Source organism: Nanorana parkeri, unplaced genomic scaffold (assembly GCF_000935625.1).
Source record: "Nanorana parkeri isolate BGI_ZX_2015 unplaced genomic scaffold, ASM93562v1 scaffold380, whole genome shotgun sequence".
Taxonomy (NCBI): Eukaryota; Metazoa; Chordata; class Amphibia; order Anura; family Dicroglossidae; genus Nanorana; species Nanorana parkeri.
The window spans coordinates 682,050-702,075 of record NW_017306648.1 but is presented as its reverse complement, the minus strand read 5'-3'; the positions used below and the strand labels follow the sequence as shown (position 1 = coordinate 702,075).

Below are 20,026 nucleotides of genomic sequence, written 5' to 3'. Positions count from 1 at the left end.
CCCCCCCCCCCCCCCCCCAAGCCACTGTGCTAAATATTGCAAGATGTTTTGGATGTAGATGTGATGAGGCAGGATATAGCATGGCACAAAGTGATTGAACAAAGGCTGACCATCCTGCTTTAGGAAACCCTTTTATAACGGGATAGCACTTGCAGCTCTCTGATTGATTTCACTTGTTACCTTGAGGCGCTGTTTAATTTTTTCGATTGGTCATTAAAGCAATAGTCTTGGAAACCACAAGCGGCTCTTGGCTCTCTCTGGTAATCTGTGTATATGGTAGACATTTGTTCCAGCTCAGTAGCACTTTATTAGGATAATAAAAATTACAACAGATTTCCATTCCATCCTGGAACGCGCCACTGAATGAACTGCGCAGTCAGTGTTAACATCTTCTGCCTCTTTGTTAATTCGTTGTGAAGGAATTTCTTTCCTAACATACTATAGAAGCTCTTACATTAAAGATGTATAGTTTCCGACGGTGCGTCTTGTGTGAGCTCACTTGTGGATTTGCCGTGGGCGCCACGGTGGAAGAGCTAGGTAAATGGCTTTTCTTGTTTCTGCCAGGGTTGCTATATATCCGTCTTGCTGTACACTCACATTCCACAGCGGCTGTATAATAATGCTCATTGTCCAAAAAACAAAAAGTAAGTCGACCACTCAACTAACTGGCAGCCAGTGCGCAGTGAATTTTGTCTTCCTAGATCAGCGGTAGGTAACCCCAGCTGTGCTGAAACTGCAAATCCCATTTATGCCTCTGGGAGTCATGCTTGTGGCTGTCAGAGTCTTGCAGTGCCTCATGGGACTTGTAGTTCCACAACAGCTGGAGCGCCGTGGTTGCCTACTCCTGTCCTAGGTGATGATCGTATACGAAAGATGTGCGGTGGTCCAGGCTGAGGACTGCCAACTTTGGGGACATTTGGAATGACAGTTGAATAGTTACACAACATTGCAATCAGAGAATAATTTCATCTTTCATTACAATGCTGTAAACAAATATATTTCTGCTTTAAATAGATGACAAACCTAAGCGGTTTCATTTGTTCCATACTCCTCCCAAATCTCTGCTGGGAGAAAGTTAGCTGGTGTGTCCCTTCTGCGTGAGCAGTCTGTGTGATCTTCTTTAAAGAAGGCCTCCACGGAAACCTATTAACCCTTAAAGTGGGGCTACCCCCCTTCGTTTGTGTCTAGTGTGTAAAATAACAGATATACTCACCAGAAGCTCCGATCCGGCCAGCAGTCACGGCGCTCTCACCAGACTCTCTTCCTCCTCTGCAGCATTGGAATCGTCCTCGGCATCCTCATGTCTATACACTGTGTATAAAACGGGATCATTTACGGGACCGTTGCAGAGGAGAGGTAGAGACACTGGAAGGACCAGTCTCAGAAGAAGCTGGCTCGGGGCATCAGGGTGAGTATAACTTTTTTTTTTTTTAAACCTAGGCACAAACGAGCACTTAACCGTTGGAATGCAGGGTAGTCCTACTGCATGGGTTAATAAAAAGAAATCCTGGAATGCTTCTTTAAAGCCCAGTCCCAACCAAAACTTTTGTTTAGGATAGACTTGGAAGAACTAACCTACCTGAGAGATTGCTCATCACTTCTTGTCTATAGTTGAAGTAAGGGGAAATCACCCCCACAGAAACACTGGCCAAAGATAAAAATGTGACAAAGGGTCCATCCCTCCTCCACTCTGCTTTGGCTGGATTTGGGCTTTATACAACCTTTCTTTGTGGATTATCTGCCAGTGTATGGGATCAGTAAAGTAGATCTTTACTCCCTTTCACTAAAAAGCACATTAGCATGCAGCTCTGCATGCTGATATTAAATCATCTTACGGTTATTAGTTAAGCCAACATATTTTTCTTTTATTTACAATTGTTTTTTCCACTTCCTGGTCCTCTTTGGGCATTAGTGATGTAATGTGCCAAAGCATTGCATCCTGGGGAGGTTACATCAGCAGAGCATTGCTGGGAAATTTCATCTGTAATCTCACAAGATCTCAGGAAAAGGCATTTTCACCCCCTGAGATGATGTGCATGGTCACATGTCTTGGTCACATGTCTAGTCACATGTCTTAGTCACATGCGCCAGAGTTACAGGGAGTAAAGGGGATATATTAATCTGCCCTTAGAGAAAATGGCCTCTGTGAGAAGAATGGGGAGGAAAATCGAAATAAGATATAAAGTATAAAAGCCTTTAATTATCTAGAAGTATGTGTTTGTAGATTATTATTACTAAACATTTCTAAAGGTGTGTTTGTTTTTCATTTAAAAAAAATATGGGTAATGTTCCTCTTTAAGGGCCTGTGTTGGGTATGGAAGCGTTGTCCAACCCAGTCCCAACACATAGGCAAGGCAATTTGCCTTGATCCTATTGCTTCAGTTCACACCAGTAGGCTGCATTGGTGTGTGCTGAAAACATAGAATGTGTTGCATTTTTGTACAGCATGTTCTGATGCATTATAATGTTCAGAGTATCTCAATGTTCAGCGCATTATATTTATTTCCACTCACCTCATAGTTCTAGCCGACCTGTGACAATGAGACTGTCACAGGTCGGCTCAGTAGATCGGGAGGTGAGCGAACAGATATCGGCGTTCACTCACCTCTCGATCCTATCACGGCTCTCTTCCGTGACAGGGGAGGGGCTGGATCCCCCCCTCCCCGCTCCGATCCGCCAGCGCTGACTGGCGGAACGGACGGGGGAGGGGGCGGGTACAGCTGGCTCTGCCTCTAGATAGGCAGAGCCAGCTGTCACTCACGCAGCTGGGCGGATCTCGACATCGATGTCGGGATCCGCTCCAGCTGCGGCGTCTCAGTATGCTGTGAGCTGTAGCTCGCGGTATACTCAGCTTAGGGTAACGGGAGGACGCTAGTTTGTGTCCTCCTGTTACCCTAAGGAGAACTATGGGGAAAAGCCTTGACCCCATAGTTCTCCTTTAAGAAAAAAAGCAAGCACGGCAGTGTATTCTAACAATGCAGCGCACATGCACAGTGCACACCAGCACCCTAGGGCACGCCCATTGGTATGAATGAGCCCTAAAAGCAGATCAATAGGAAATGAAAAAGGTGTTCTAAACTTCTGTGTCCATCATTTTATTGAGGGAAGGAGGTGAAAACTAAGAGTTTTTTTCCCCTAATAAAAGTGTGACTATGTACAAATGTGTTGTGTATATACTGTGTATGTACTGGGGGTGGGACCCCAACATGCATTCTAGAAGGCCAAAAAAGGCACCTGACCCCTTAACCCACTTCAACATCTAGATGGGACATGTGCATTGTGTTGGGGAATAATAGGGTCAGGTATGTTTTGGAATAGGGACGGGTATGGACCCATTGGAAATGAATGCGCACAAGCACCACAATGTGTGTCGACGCATGACGCAATGGTCATGCAAACTGGACTCTCGCTGTTAATTGGTTCTTGCTACCCCTAGATGTCAGGTACATGTGGAAGAATTGAATAAATGACAGAGAAGGTGAGAAATAAAAAGCAGCAAGTACTTTTCATAGATAGGCTTCTTTTAGTGAATGCACCCAAGGATTTCTGGGCAGATCAATATTGTAAAGGCTGCAAGTTGGCACACGGTTATCCAGAATGCTTCTGACTGGTCATTTCTGGTTTAGGTTTGGAGGATCTGGTGTTGGCAGAGATAAGTTCCCCCAGTCGGACGCAAACGGGTGACAGCAGCAGCGTCTCTTCTTTCAGCTACCGAGAGATGATGAAGGAAAACACAGCCCCCAGTAGCAATAAGGTAATACGTGGATACTTCTTGTTTAAAATATTTTGTGTCACTTTCAAAGCATGTTTCTGATATGTATTAAACAAAATTGGGAATACTAGAGCTACCCCGTTCTGTACCTATTATATACCGTAGATTGTGTTTGACACACACACACACACACACACACACACACACACACACAGAAAGTTTAGAGTTAGGGACACGCTTATCAGGTTCATGGATGCAGCAGTGTGGCTTCTCCATGTGTTTGCTTTCTTACTGGGGAATGCCACCTCTAGTTTTGCTTTACCATTAGGATCCATTTTGAAGAAATAAGCACAAAGCACACATTAGTCTGTCCTCTGTATCTCATCACCGGCACACACGTTGGTTTGTTTTCTGTAATTGGTTTGCTTTCTGTATACTGCTGACAGAACACCCATAGGTCTCTCCCCTATAGCCTGTGGCCAGCACACACATGGGCCTCTCCCCTGTATCCTATCCCCAGCATACGTATTGATTTCTCTCTTGTATCCCACCTAAGGCGAGCACATTGTTTGGTTTATCTCGTGTTTTCCCCAGCCAGCACACACATTTGTCTCTTCCTGTATCCTTCCCCCGACACACACAATGGTCTCTCCCATGTATCCCACCCCCAGCACACACATTGGTCTCTCCCCTGTATCCTTCCCCCGGCACACACAATGGTCTCTCCCATGTATCCCACCCCCAGCACACACATTGGTCTCTCCCCTGTATCACACCCCCAGCACACACATTGGTCTCTCTGCTGTATCCTTCCCCCGGCACACACAATGGTATCTCCCATGTATTCCACCCCCGGCACACACATTGGTCTCTCCCCTGTATCCCACCCCCAGCACACACATTGGTCTCTCCCCTGTATCCTTCCCCCGGCACACACAATGGTCTCTCCCATGTATCCCACCCCCAGCACTATCCCACCCCCAGCACACACGTTGGTCTCTCCCCTGTATCCCACCCCCAGCACACACATTGGTCTCTCCCCTGTATCCCACCCCCAGCACACACATTGGTCTCTCCCCTGTATCCCACCCCCAGCACACACATTGGTCTTTCCGCTGTATCCCACCCCCTGCACACACATTGGTCTCTTCCCTGTATCCAGCCCCCAGCACGCACATTCGTTTCTCTCCTCTATCACACTCTCAGCAAACACATTGATCTCTCCCCTGTATCTCACTCCTTGCACACACATTGGTCTCTCCACTGTACCCACCCCCTGCACACGTTGGTCTCTCTGCTGTATACCACCACCAATGCGCACATTGGGTTCTTCTCTGTATCTTGCAGCCAGAACACACATTGGTATCTCCCCTGTATTCTGTCCCTAGCACACACAATCGACTCTTCTCTGCTCTCACATTGGTTACTTCCTGTTTCCCTCTCACAGCACACACACATTGGTCTGTTCCCTGTATCCAGCCCCCAGCACACACATTGGTTTCTTCTCTCTATCCCACTCTCCGCACGCACATTAGTCTCTCCCCTGTGTTTCACTCCTTGCACACATTGGTCTCTTCCCTGTTTCTCACTCCTTGCACACACATTGATCTCTCCCCTGTGTCTCATCCCCTGCACACATGCTGGTTTCTCCCCTGTATTCCACCCCCAGCAAATGCACATTACTGTCCAAGACATGCACCAGTGAAATGCCTGCTCCAGTACAAAAAGGGTCACACCTGCAGTTACATTTGAAATCACTTCTGCCTAATTTCATTCCCTCCAATTGGATACTGGACAACACTTCCCACTCCCCTCTCATTTAAAGTTCAGGACTTTAAATAACAGGAGGTTACATTTATTTCCTAATAGTTATTCAATGCAATGATGTGTGACCAGAAATGTGCGCCCTGTAATCTATCAGCTGCCCGTTCATATAAGACAGTACAAAGGCAGCTTCTAGTGAATAGTGAAGTGCTGTTCGGGAACTGCACTGCTCCAGCGCCCTACTACAGGTCACCATGACATTATTAGCCGGTCACTCTGTGTTAAAAAACATATTGAGGGGAATTTATCAAAGTGAAGCATACAAAATCTGGAGCAGATTTGCATGGCAACCAAACCGCTTCTATCTCTCATTTTCAAATCTTAACTGAACAGACTGAAGAGAGAAGCTGATTGGTTGCCCTGGGCAACTGCTCCAGATTTGGTCTGCTCCAGTTTTGATAAACCCCCCCCCAATTTGTCTGAGCAGTTTAATTATGTCATGGTGAGCTGTAGCAGTATGCTGGTGAAGCGCAGGCCCTGAACGGGGCTTCACTATATGCTGAAGGCTGCCCTCAACCTTGGTTTGATCAATAGGCGATAAATAGGCAACCACTGGATTATATTTATAAAGATATGCAGAATGCAAGAAGCCCCCCCTCTCAGATTTCCGGTGTGACTGACTCACTTGTTGCAGGATTTGTCAAAAATATTCTTCAGGTGCCCCACAGATCACAAGGGGGCTTGTTTGAACTGGGGACAAAGTTAGGATTGAACATTGTGGGTCTCTGCCATGCTGCTGATCAAGGTCTGCCAATGTATCGGGCCATAATGGATGGGAATATATTTGTAACAGCTGTGGCTTCAGCAGCCAGATTACTGGCTCAGATAGCCCAATATTTCATAGAAGCTCTATGGCAGGGAAAATACCTCCCTGCTTGGTCTGTCCCTACCCCTCCACCATCCATCCTGCACTTTTATTCCCTGTGGAGCACAGGGGTATACAAGCCAAATAGCTGCAGTGCTGATGGCAGATTTATAAACTACCCATATATGTTGAATGATATATGACTGATCATTGACTAGATGCATTACATTGAATTTAAATACATGCCTTTGATCTCATTCTTAATTACATATGTGCATATAAGCAGACGGAACCTCATACCATTTATTCTGTATTCTGCTTTGTTCATAGAGTATATATAGTTATTGTGCACTCTATTGTAATGGGCTACAGAGTTTGTTAGTGATATTTGAATTATTACAATGATGACCATAGCAACAAGGGAGGCAGCAGGTGTCATGGAGTTCACCTATGATCCGGCATGACTGCAGCTTCTGCAAGGTTGCGACCAGTAATGTTATACCTCCTACTGCTCAGTCCCTGCACGTGCCAATTTTCTACTGAAATTAGGTAGCTGGAAAAAAAATGGCTGCAGTTGCTTGCAGTACAACTGAGTTGGAGCATCTTCTACTGTCCTGCGATCATTTGCTTGATTGTGCAAATCAAATTGCCCATCAGTTTGCTTTGATTGGTTGTCATGTGTTCCAATGCAGGCGATTGATCTTTATCAAATGTAATTTAGCCAATAAAAAAATGCTTGTGTGTGCCCAGCCTAAGCCAGCTCAGCTCCTCCAGCACCCTCTTCAGCAGCTTTCTGATCGTTTGATCTCTAATGTAAACACAGAGCAGGTGATCTGAGAAGGAGGGAGAAGGGGAAGCTGAGCTGCTGAGAGAGCCGACTTAACTTAAAAGACAACTATGGGGTAAGTGTTTTCCGCATAGTTCTCTTTAGGATCACGGGAGGACATATACTAACCTCCTCATGTGACCCAAAGCTCAGTATATAGCGGGAAATTGCCCGCGATCAACTGAGAGCACCACAGCCGGGACGCATCTCGACAATACTGTCGAGATCCACCCAGCTGCTTGAGTGACAGCGGGCTCTGCCTATCTAGAGGCAGAGCCAGCTGTGCCCGCCCCGTTTGTTCCTCCACTCAGTGCTGGGGGATCGGGGAGGGGGGAATCCCTACGGCGAGCGGTTACTGACACTTACCATGCACTGCAGGGAGACGATCAGGAAGTGAGCGGATCGGCGGCATGTTTCTGCTCTCTTCCCGATCAATAGAGCCAACCTGCGACAGCTTCTTTGTCACCGGTCGGCTCTAACTATGACTCACTCATAGTTCTCCTTTAAATGTTTTTGCTGTGAATTTCAAGGATGAATTGCTTTACAGTACCTGCGACAGCTTCTTTGTCACCGTTCGGCTCTAACTATAACTCACTCATAGTTCTCCTTTAAATGTTTTTGCTGTGAATTTAGAGGATGAATTGCTTTACAGTACCTGCAGCTACAGAGGTCAGTGAGGACTTGTTCTCAAGCTGACTTGCTGCTTGTTAATAATATGTAATAGTTCAATGGCCATAGCCTAACTAATGCTAGAGATTGAAAGAGGGAACTGGCTAACTTCCTTTGAGCAGAGACCTTTGTGTCAGAATAATGGATTGTTCTGTGATGTCTATTCTAGTCTAACAGTGGAAGTCCACAGTCCCAGCCACAGAGACCGGCCGAGCTGTCAGATGAAGAAGTGTCTGACCTCTTTCAGAGATTAGCAGAAATTCAGCAAGAGAAGTGGATGCTGGAAGAAAAGGTAAGTCTCTATACTAAATGTTTTAATAACTTAAAACCTAACCCTAAAGCAGGTATATGACACGGGGACGCTATTAGAAGTAGACGATTATAGTAGATGAAAGTAGAACAGGGATCTTTGACTGGAGTTCTTTGATACAGCAGTTTGAGTTTTAGAGGTTTTAAATCTATTCTGTCAGAGTGAAAAGAGCAAGTCACTGAATTCATAAAGTGATTTGACTTTGCTGAGTCTGACCAGATCAGTGTCACGATGTAATAATAGAACCTGCTGTAGATATTGCACTGCTGATTACATGGAAATCTATGTTTGTGCCTCTTTTACTGTTAAAACCTATGAGCAGCGTGGGCCCCTTTTTTTTTATTGGACTTTCTATTCTGTGTAGTGAAGCCAGTTAAGATCCAGGAGCCAAAAACCTGCAGCTGCTAAGGTGGATGGTATACACCGGACTTCTTGCGGCAGCATATTGCGGAATTTGTAAAAGGTTATTGTTAGGCTATGGTTGCATGGGTAATTCATTCTCTATGCTAGTAGGAAATTTAACTGCTTGCTGACTATCATCTAATTAGCATCACATTGATTTCAGTTTGCTGCTAATCGAGTGACTGCTAACAAGCAGTTAATCTATCAGCATCACAGAAATTTAGAAGAAACCTTTACTTAGAGAAATATGGAGAATGCCTTGCTGGTCAGTGGCCTTAATACTTTCAAGGTGAAAAACAATATTGTGCCGAGCTAATAATCATACATATCTAATAAATTGAAACATATATAAATGAGTCACATATATGAGCCTTCAAACAAATGAGGCATAATAAATATCTACACACATACAAAAAAGCAATATAAGCAAAAAAAGTCCCAAGGAAAAAACAAACGCAAACAATGGTGATTGTGCAAAAAATTCCTCAGATGATTCGCTAAAAAGTGCATTTGACCTAGCTCTGTGGGTCTACCTCCCCAGGTGAGCATTCACTTGTTATCATCACTCACTGGGTGGAGGTGAAGGTCTGCCTGCATTGTGTGATTATCCTTACCTGAGAGTTATATGCACATTGGCTGCGAATCATCTGAGGAATTTTTTGCACAATCACCATTGTTTGCGTTTGTTTTTTCCTTGGGACTTTTTTTGCCTATATTGCTTTTTTGTATGTGTGTAGATATTTCTTATGCCTCATTTGTTTGAAGGCTCATATATGTGACTCATTTATATATGTTTCAATTTATTAGATATGTATGATTATTAGCTCGGCACAATATTGTTTTTCACATTTTCCAGATATTTAGTTATATCCTTAGTGCTTGGTAGCTCATATTTCCACATTACACTTACTGGCGCTGATCACCTTTATTGTTTAGTTTTAATACTTTCAAGGTGACTTGGTCTGCAAGCAAAATTCAGTTTAAAATCATAAAATATGACAGTACCGGGTTATAAAGAGATAAAAAGTTGTGAGATTTCAGTTGAGCTTCAAGGGAAAGTTTGCCCTTACCTACCCACAGTCCACAGTGCGAGTGTTAAATCCTTCACTTTCTCGTGTGGGATAAAGTTAATTTTTATAAGCTAGTTATAACCAAGTTGATGCAGCCCGTTTAATGAAAGCTTTTAATGTGCACAATGCTTATACATGGTGTTCACATATATAATTATCTGCAATGTGTGCTCACCGCAGAGCCCACTCTTTCCATACTTCACTTTAATCTGACCAGCACTGACAATGGTTTTCATTTATTGTCTATCTTGCAGGTTAAGCACTTAGAAGTGAGCAGCGCCTCTATGGCGGAGGACCTATGCAGGAAAAGTGAGATTATTGAGACCTACGTCATGGACAGCAGGATAGGTGAGTGATGCACTACACTCAGTGACCGTGATATTTCCCTCTGTGCCATGGTTAAGTAGTATTGGGTGTTTGTTATGGAACATTAAGTCTCAGAAATTCCAATAACTTTAGGGCAGATGTGAGGCGTAGCATGTCTTACTTATCCAGCAGGTCATAGGACCCTTAGGTTTAAGCTATTCTAGGACACTTCATTTCTTGCAATTGTAGCATTCTAAAGCCAATCGGGTCCTGGTTTTCTCAATGTTATGGAGGTCCTAGTAGCCACTGGTGTTCCAGCAATTTAGTAACAAAAAGTATGCACCAACAGTCTTTTTTGTACTACCTGTTGTAGAACTAAGTTCCAGCAGTCTTTGCTTTCCACTGTTTGGGATCTTCAAACTGCACCATAGTGCTTGAGATTCTGGTTCTAGCTACTGTATAACTATGGGCCCCCCTTTTTCATATCAGACTGGGGCTTTGTCGTAGGTTTAGAAGTACTAAGTCCTAACATGGCCCTGGGATCTATAGTTTCATAAAAGTTTCAAAGGCATCAGGCTGAATATCCTATCTGGAACTGTGATAGTTTCTTTGTATGTATTATGTAAAAATTTTTTACTTCTTTGCTGTTTTACAATTATGTGTATGTTAAAGGAGAACTATGAGGCAAGTGATTTTCACTCAACCTCATAGTTCGAGCCGACGTGTGACAATGAAACTGTCACAGGTCGGCTCAATAGATCGGGAAGTGAGCGAACACATGCAGTCGCTCGCTCACTTTTTGATCCTGTCCCTGCAGAGAGCCGTGACTGTCGCTCACGGGATAATGTTGGGATCCGTCCCGGCTGCCACGGTCTCAGTATACCGCGAGCTGTAGCTCGCGGTATACTGAGCTTTGGGTCACGGGAGGATGCTAGTTTATGTCCTCCCGTGACCCTGAGGAGAACTATGGGGAAAAGCACTGACCCCATAGTTCTGCTTTTAAAATAATTTTTCTGTTCAGGATAAAAATCACCAATAAACTCACATAATATAATTTTTTATGGACTGTGAGCTACAACAGTAACTGCATTGAAAGTTACAAATCACCTCCCTACAGCTCAAGGCAAGTTTCTAATCAAGCCCAATGATATTTGGGATTTTGTTAAGATAGCAAAATCCCAATAAAAAATATATCGGGCATATTTATTTTTTTCCTCAAGTGGTATAAAACTCTTCACCAGTTTCTTAGGATTTTCTAGAACGGAGCCATCAGATTAAGGTAAAAAATCTGAGGTAGGCTTATCTTTGCTTTGACCAGAGCATAAATGTGCAGATCAAGCATCTCCTGCCATAATTAATAAGATGATATTTGTTTATTGTTGGGTGTTTTGGGTCAAAAATTATTCCAGCATTGCTAGCAATAGGATGTGCGTTACCAAGCCACAGATACTTTTCTTTCTTGTCTATTGAGGGACACAGGAAGTCTTTCACCTTTTGAGTTATACTGCCACTTACAAGATGGTTGGACACTGGCAGGATAATCCCTCCTACTACCAGAATGCCTCAGTTTTTTGTGTTCTGGGAGGATGGATCCCTTCTTTTCAGCTCTGCTCTGTGGAAGACGAAGCTATTTTTATTAGCATCTTTATTTTCATTATTCTTCAAACTTTTTCTAATTCAATCAAGACTCTTCTCTACATTGCTGCTAGAGCTTGTCTCTTCCATTGCAACTATCCAGCATAGCCATCCTCAGACTGGCTTTCAGTTCTCAATCCATTCCTGCTGCCCTCATAGAATGACTTTGGTCACCTCCCGGCTATTCAACCTTTAGCTGCTTCCCAACTGTCTGGGTTTCATGAATACCTGTGGCCTTATCTCTTAACCTGAGCCTAATGTTACCTTATTATAGGCATAGAGGTGATGGTCCCACTGTAACGGGTGCCCCCCACTGTCATGATTTTGTAGTCCGCAGTTTAGTGCTGCTCAAGTGACATTGTCACCTTGGAAGCCTGTCTGCCCATGGTAAGAAAGCGGCATGGTTACTTATAGTGTTTATTCTGTTCCATCACCCACCGGTTACTGTAAAGGTAGCGCCATGAATTAAATTATATCACTTATCACTTTAATGGGTCAGTAGGAATTTGCAGAGGTGTGAACGCTTTGATTTTACTTACAAGCTTTGCTTATCTGGAACAGCCCAGTATTCAGCATTAGCAATGCGGGAAGAAAGCTGCTGCAGGTATGTGCACCCCTAGGTGCCTGCAGTCCTATTTTCTAGGATCTGTTTTGTAAACTGACCAAGTCACTTTAAAAAAATGGCATACAGTTAGACTTTCCACAGAGCTTTCCGCTATCCTTTCTGCTGGCCTTCTTGGCTTGTCTGGTTCTGTTTCATAGGCGTCCAGTGCTGTTGAAGAGTAGTGACTGTAGAACTGGCAGTGCTTCTCTAATACAAAATGTACTACTGATTTTCTTACTGGATAGGTAAACACCGTAGTATTGTTGTGTCGCCCTTAAGTGAAGACCAGGATGGCATTTCAAGTGGATACCCACCACTGACATAAATAACTGTATACAGTTTTTCTATGCTAATCAACTCTATGTAGATAACATTAAGCAGCTTTTGCTGTTGACTTGGCTATTGCCGGAGATTGTGGGTGTTTGAGCGGATGTCGGTGCAATGCCAGCACTTGCTGTTCTTTGTGCCACCTGTTTGCCGGCCCGCCTTGGCATCTTCATCCTTCTCCACCCCTCCCAGCTCATGTTGGCTCTCCTTTCTCTATCCGTCCTTGGGGTGTCACTGGATTCTCTTACATCTTCTCTCCACTGCTGTAGCGTCATCTCCTGTACATCTTGACTTAAAAACGTATCAAAGTCACTTAGGCTGTCCTCTTTTTGTGTGCATGTGAGATGTTAATTTAGAGGAAAAAGATATATTTGAATAAAACATTAACAAACATTTAAAACATTCACAAACTTCAAAAACTAATAGCTATGTCATTTATGAGTGCAGCATACTACTTCATTGTTATAGTAAATAATACTTTCCTGGTTTTTTACTTTACTCATTTGACAACCAGTGGTAGAGAAAATCAATCATTTACTAAGCAAGCATCATATGTCAGTGATGTCACCAGTCTCCAGTGAATGGTTAGGCTGCAGCATTAGTGATGTCACCAGTCTCTAGTGAATGTATAGGCTGCAGTTTTAGTGATGTCACCAGTCTCTTGTGAATGGATAGGCTGCAGCTTTAGTGATGTCACCAGTCTCCAGTGAATGGATAGGCTGCAGTTTTAGTGATGTCACCAGTCTTGAGTGAATGTATAGGCTGCAGTTTTAGTGATGTCACCAGTCTCTTGTGAATGGATAGGCTGCAGCTTTAGTGATGTCACCAGTCTCCAGTGAATGGATAGGCTGCAGTTTTAGTGATGTCACCAGTCTTGAGTGAATGTATAGGCTGCAGTTTTAGTGATGTCACCAGTCTCTTGTGAATGGATAGGCTGCAGTTTTAGTGATGTCACCAGTCTCGAGTGAATGTATAGGCTGCAGCTTTAGTGATGTCACCAGTCTCTAGTGAATGGATAGGCTGCAGTTTTAGTGATGTCACCGGTCTCTTGTGAATGGATAGGCTGCAGTTTTAGTGATGTCACCAGTCTTGAGTGAATGTATAGGCTGCAGTTTTAGTGATGTCACCAGTCTCTTGTGAATTGATAGGCTGCAGTTTTAGTGATGTCACCAGTCTCTAGTGAATGGATAGGCTGCTTTTTTAGTGATGTCACCGGTCTCTAGTGAATGGACAGACTGCATTCTCAGTGATGTCACTGGTCTGTAGTGAACAGATTGATTAACATTCTTTGTTTCAATATTTGTGTTGGTTTTAACAAGTTTACAATGAATTCCTTGTAAATATTTGACGGTAGTACAGTAAACGTATTAAGTACAATGGTTTTAACCATAACTGTAGTCAGTGATGTAGGTTTCAGAACTGTCTAATAAGGCATGGATTACATTCTCAGTGATGTCATCTTTCTCTAGAGAATAGATAGGTTGCAATGTCAGTCTATTCTTACATAAATGGAACAATTGTGTTCTCAGTGATGTCACTTGGCCTGTTAGGCCCAGGAAATGCTGGGACTTGTATTTCCATAGCAGCAGCAAGACTGACCCAAGTGAACCTGACTCATGCAACCAAGCTAAGAAAGATCTAGAGTTGGTGATGCATACATAAGTCGTTATTTAGAGCAGCACACACAAACACTTAAAGCATGACAGACTTGGCCAGTCAGTGGTGTTATAAACCATAGAAGCATAAACACCTCAGATGCACTGGCCATACCTTGCTCAGTCTGTGTTGAGGTAACCTTGTGTCATAGCATGTCAATATGACACTCAGATGTCATCTTTTATCCTACTCACACTTGGAGAGATTTTAACGGTGCTACCAGTGCTTGAATATCTGCTCACCCTTGTTGTGATTGCCAAGTTGTAAGCACACATGGGTAGTTTCTTGCTGCTTTGGCACATGTTGGAGCAATGGTGTACTTGACTTTGGCAGAAGAGGTGTAAAATTGTGATGTTCTATGTTCTGGTGAGTAGGAGGTTAAATAATGCAGAACTCTGGCATGTGAATAGTTAGGTAATAATAGACTCTGGCATAAGATAGTTTACGGGATGATTAAGATGGGCTAAATGTTGTTGGGCTATGGTAGGTGAGGAGGTTTGTAATGCTGAACTGGGCTCTGGCAGGAGAAGGGTTAAGGGATGCTGTGCTGGGCTCTGGCAGGAGGGGGGGTGAGCAATCATGTGCTGGGCTCTGGCAGGAGGGGAAAAGGGAAGCAGTGCTGGGCTCTGGCAGAAGGGGAAAAGTGAAGCAGTGCTGGGCTCTGGCAGAAGAGGATAAGTGAAGCAGTGCTGGGCTTTTGGTAGGAGAGAGGGGTAAATTATGCTGTGTTGGGCTATGGTAGGAGAAGGGGGCAAATTATGCTGTGTTGGGCTATGGTATGAGAAGGGGCAAATTATGCTGTGTTGGGCTATGGTATGAGAAGGGGCAAATTATGCTGTGTTGGGCTATGGTATGAGAAGGGGCAAATTATGCTGTGTTGGGCTATGGTATGAGAAGGGGCAAATTATGCTGTGTTGGGCTATGGTATGAGAAGGGGCAAATTATGCTGTGTTGGGCTATGGTATGAGAAGGGGCAAATTATGCTGTGTTGGACTACGGTAGCATAGGATTCAATAATGTTGTGCTGGGCCAAGGTAGGAGAGGGGGTAAATTACGCTGTCTGGCAAGAGAAGAGTTAAGAGTAAGTAAGCTGGTAAGCTGACCCCTGACAGGAGGGGAGTTAAGTGATGGTGTGCTTAGTACCGACAGGAATTGAGTAATGATATATTGGACTCTTATTAGAGTGGAATTAAGCGATCTTGTCCGGGGCCCTGGCAGAAGTGGAGTTAAGCATCACTCTGCATATCTCTGCCAATCCAGTTCGTGGGAGGTGATTTTCTCAAGGGATTTAAGGCAGTCTAGCGCAGATTAGATAACATAGTGATTTTATAATGTGTCTGGATGTCTGCTGATTGTGCTGCCACCTTGTTTAGCAAAAGACAGTAATTCTCTGCCTGCCAATCTGACATATGCTGGCTGCAGAGAGCAATATGGATCCCGCAGCTTCTAAAGATCTGTCTGTGCTGGATTGTCATCAGATTCCAGAGATTTCAGTCGTTATATCCTAAGTGACACTGCCAACTTCACACTGGTATCGGCTTCCCTTTTCTCCGTTTCCGCACGTTCGCAACCCGAGCTTGACCAAGGATTTAGCCATTATCTACCAGCCGTTAACCCTTCCTCAGCCAAACGTGATTTTACTGTGCTTGTCTCTTCTTTGACTTCACACCAGTCTCTGTGCCCAGGTGTATGTGGGCTCTTATATTCTTTCAGTGAAATAATGTTCCCTCCCTGATGCCAATTCTGTCCTGTTACCCAATCTTAGTACAAAAGGACATGACGTGCTTGGTGAATTTTGAGGCCGTCAGCAAGTGGGGGGCTGCAAGGTGTGAATAATTTAGCTGCAGGAAGATTGGCTGATGTTTTATTTACTAAGGCATAAAGTGGAGAGAGGTGAGGGGGTGTGTCATGAGGAGGATACAGCGGATGTAGAAATTGGGAGGTGGGGGAGGTTCAGCTCTATGCTCAGTCTGCTGAGGGCTGAACACTCTTAGAAAATGGATCCACTTTATAAAAACCTGAATAATTTACATTTCACTAAAAACATTGCTGCTGCATTCCTGCGCCTTTGCCAAGGAGTTGAATGAACTCTTTATGGGGTCCTGGCACTGTGGGCCTGGAATCATCACTGCAACAAGGACCCGCTTCACAAAGATGGAGTTACTGTTTGTTCTAAGACCACCATATAGGAAGTCCTATACATGAATGCAACTTTTTCCATGTCACATAAGCCTGAGCCATCCTGTCCTACAATTCCTTAGTTCCTCCTCCATCAAAAGGCTTTTGTCCACTCCTTGTACACATCATCTTTTTTATTTTCTTGTGAGGATAGATGTAAGGGAGCTGACATATCCAACCTTGCTTTTATAGGCACAGACGGCAGGGCTGTCATTCTGACCAAGGATTTACATTCTAGTGATTCATTTTGCCTAGTGGCAGATTCTAGGTCTTGCCACCCTGGCTGGGCAGTTTTATCACTCTGACATGTTCTGGGTCGAGCCTGTGACATCTGCCATGGTTAACATGTCTGGACTATATCTAGTGGGAGTTGCACTTGGTGTACCTCTATAACATGTTCCAACCAGACTAACTGGTTGTGTTTTAAGTGGCTCTTTTTCTGAAAATGCTACTAAACAGTATATGATTTCCTGTGCAATGCTGACTTCCTATATCTGAACTGCTTTACCTGCTGAAAGTATTTTTCATTCTGTTCCACCAACCTTGGGATGCAGACATGACTGCCAGACACTATAGCCAGCTTCCTGCAGTACAGCTTGGTCTAATCTAGCAGAACCTGATTGTCTCAAAGGGTTGACAATTCCTCTAACCGTTGGCATCCAGTTTTAAGCAATATGTACTTTAAATGGTGGCAACGTCCATTCTCATGTTTTCTGGTTTGTCTAATATTTTTAATTTGGCTATGAAGCAACGTCTCCTTTTGATGTTTGTCATCCAATCTTTTTTCCATCAGATGTATCAACCACACATGGCCAGGTGGATCGGTCCAGTCTCGGAAGTGTCCTGAGAGATTTGGTGAAACCCGGAGATGAAAACCTGCGGGAAATGAACAAGAAGCTACAGAATATGTTGGAAGAACAGTTAACCAAGAATATGCACCTCCAAAAGGTGGGTGACCTGAATTTCCAGTAGACAGTGTGTTTGGCTTATGAAGAGCTTTGCTGGCATGTTTCCTACAGCCTTTTATATATGATGGGGAAAATGCAGAGGCTAGCCAGAATGCTGGTACTTTTTAGGTTGTCCCTAAATTCATAGTGTGCTAGTAACATTACATAGTTACATATAGTTACATAGTATTTGGGGTTGAATAAAGACATAAGTCCATCAAGTCCAACCCATATAGGTCCACTTTAGGAATACCTGTATCCCTGAATATTACGGTCCCTCAGGAAATCGTCCAAACGTTTCTTGAACAATTCCACATTCTTAGCTGAAATCACTGCTGGTGGCAGTGAGTTCCAGACCCTAACCGCTCTTACTGTGAAGAACCCCCTTTGCCCCTGGGATGCTGGGATTTTTTCTCCACCAATTTTAGGTGGTGGCCTCTAGTCTTTGTAATGGAGTTAAATTTAAAGAGTTTGTTGCCAATGTTGCTGTCGCCATTGAACATCTTGTACATGAAAATCATATCCCCCCTTAATCTCCTTACTTCCAACGTGAACATGTTTAAATTCAGTAGCCTTGTCTCATAGCTCTGGTCCTCCATTCCCCTAATTAGTTTGGTTGCCCTCCGCTGAACTCTCTCCAGCTCAAGGACATCCCTTCTTAGTACCGGCGACCAAAACAGGACCGCGTACTCCAGATGAGGCCGAACCAATGATCTATGAAGTGGCACAATTATAGACTTGTCCCTGCGACACATCCCCTTCTTAATACAGGACAAGACCCTGCTAGCTTTGTTTACAGCAGCCTGGCACTGCAAGCTACCATTCAGTTTGTCGTCTACAATGACCCCCAAGTCTTTTTCTATTTTCTAACTATTTCCATCATGTTTCCACCAACTAGCTGAGGGACATACCGGTAGAGGCAAGCAGGTCATCGTTGTAAGAGAGCCAGGGAGAGAACCATAGAAGCAAGATAACAAGAACATTCTGATTGACATGGCTCGTATTGCCTGCATCCTGAGAAAGGCAAGGGTTTTCCCAACATCCTGTAAGAGATCAGGAGACTGCTAACATTATCAGATATGCAGAGAACATATTGGTATCTTGAGAGAGTCAGGGGGATTACCATCAAGCTGAGAAAAGCTAGGATTTACAAAAATTCTTGAGGCAGGCAGATCATCCATCATCCAGGAGAGCCATGATGACTTCACAATAACTTGATTGCTATCATCTTGGAACAGGCAGTGGTTTGTTAAAATCTTCAAAGACATACGGGTATTACAAGCATCTGAGGCCAATGTACTGTAGTAGACAAGGAGGTTAATTAGGATTTGAGGGGTGATGAGTAAACTGTCCACATTATGGAAGTTTTGGAACACATCCGTAACAGTCAAGCACGAGCCCTCAGCTCCCCTGCAGTTTGAGCCAACCGACCTCAATTTCACACAACATCACGCATTAAACATCATCCTAAAGTTCTAGCCCTGAAGAAGAGAAACCTGAAACACATTGGTTGTCCTTGTATATACTTTTACCAAAAGGCTTTTTTTTGACGGCTTCTCTCTTTCACCCACACAACTGTCACACTTTTGAAGGGATCACCAAACCATGGACACTCCACGAGCCAAGCCATCACAGGTCTAGAGCTACCTCACACATTGACCCGAACAAAATATGGAGGAGGTGGGGATGCCGCCGTTAGTGTGAAGTATTATGAAGTATTTAACAATTACATTTTCCTGTTGCTTACAGTCGCCAATTAAATATAGTAGTGTAAAGTAGAACATTCAATTAATCTAGTGCTTGCTATGAACTGCAAGATCAAAGATTAATTTCCACAAGTGAGGCCTATTTTCGTCAGACTTTTTGGTTTCTGTATTTCCAAGGTAGCTGTAGAAAACAGTTGCAGACCAGGACCCGGGAGAGCTCTGAGCTCTGTGGAAAATAAGCCACCAAGGCAATATTTGTCTTTTCATTCTGCAAGACTTGTAATCAATACTCAGAAATGACCATTGCTGCAATGTGCTGATACACAAGCACTTGAGCTCTCCCTCCGCCGCTCTCGGTAAGGCTGGCTATTCTGCACGCTGCGCTGCTCTAATTATTTTGTGCCGCTACCTTGCTCTGCTCGCTGTGCTGAGACTTGTGTTTCAGAGTATGCTGGGAATTTCAATTGCTCTGCACAATACAATGTGGGAGATCAGGTCACAGTTGTAACACCTGCTGCAGGGCAAGATTGTAGTTAAAGCACAACTCTGAGCAAATCTATAAAAAATTGCCTTTGGCTTGTATATTCGTTCAGAGGTTATGAAATTGTCTTTCAATTTGGCAACTGCAGTTGCCTGAAAGTGTATAAAAAATACTGAGTTGTCACTTTCAAAGTGATTACTAATATCATTTATAGGAAAGTAGTGTCCATAGTAGGGCTGCAACCAACTAATCGATTAATCGATAATGAGAATAATTGTCAACTATTCTCATTATCGATTAGTTGGTTGGATCCCCTAGCTCTCTCCTCCATGATGGGAAGAGGGCACAGCAAGCAGTGGGCGGTTGCAATAGCCAGCCTGCTATTGGTTAATAGCAGGCTGGCTATTGCACCAGCCCACTACCTGCTGCATTTACATTCAGCTGCCATCTGCAGAATCTTGACACTGGCAGCTGTAATTCCCTGCCTTAAGCTATTCAAGTGCCATGTGCTTACAATACAATTAGTAAACAAAAAATGTTAAAAGGTAGGAAAAAAGTCATTTTCGGT

The 20,026-nt window shown here is 43.7% G+C and overlaps 1 protein-coding gene across 1 annotated transcript in view; it reads left to right on the top strand.

Annotated features, from left to right (window-relative positions):
* Nucleotides 1-20,026, top strand: part of GRIPAP1 (GRIP1 associated protein 1) — a 91,880-nt gene that overhangs the window by 59,866 nt on the left and 11,988 nt on the right. The window contains exons 24-27 of the mRNA XM_018559201.1: nt 3,627-3,754; nt 8,006-8,128; nt 9,873-9,966; nt 17,118-17,272. Coding sequence (XP_018414703.1) covers nt 3,627-3,754; nt 8,006-8,128; nt 9,873-9,966; nt 17,118-17,272 — 500 coding nt within the window. The remainder of the gene's footprint in view (nt 1-3,626; nt 3,755-8,005; nt 8,129-9,872; nt 9,967-17,117; nt 17,273-20,026) is intronic.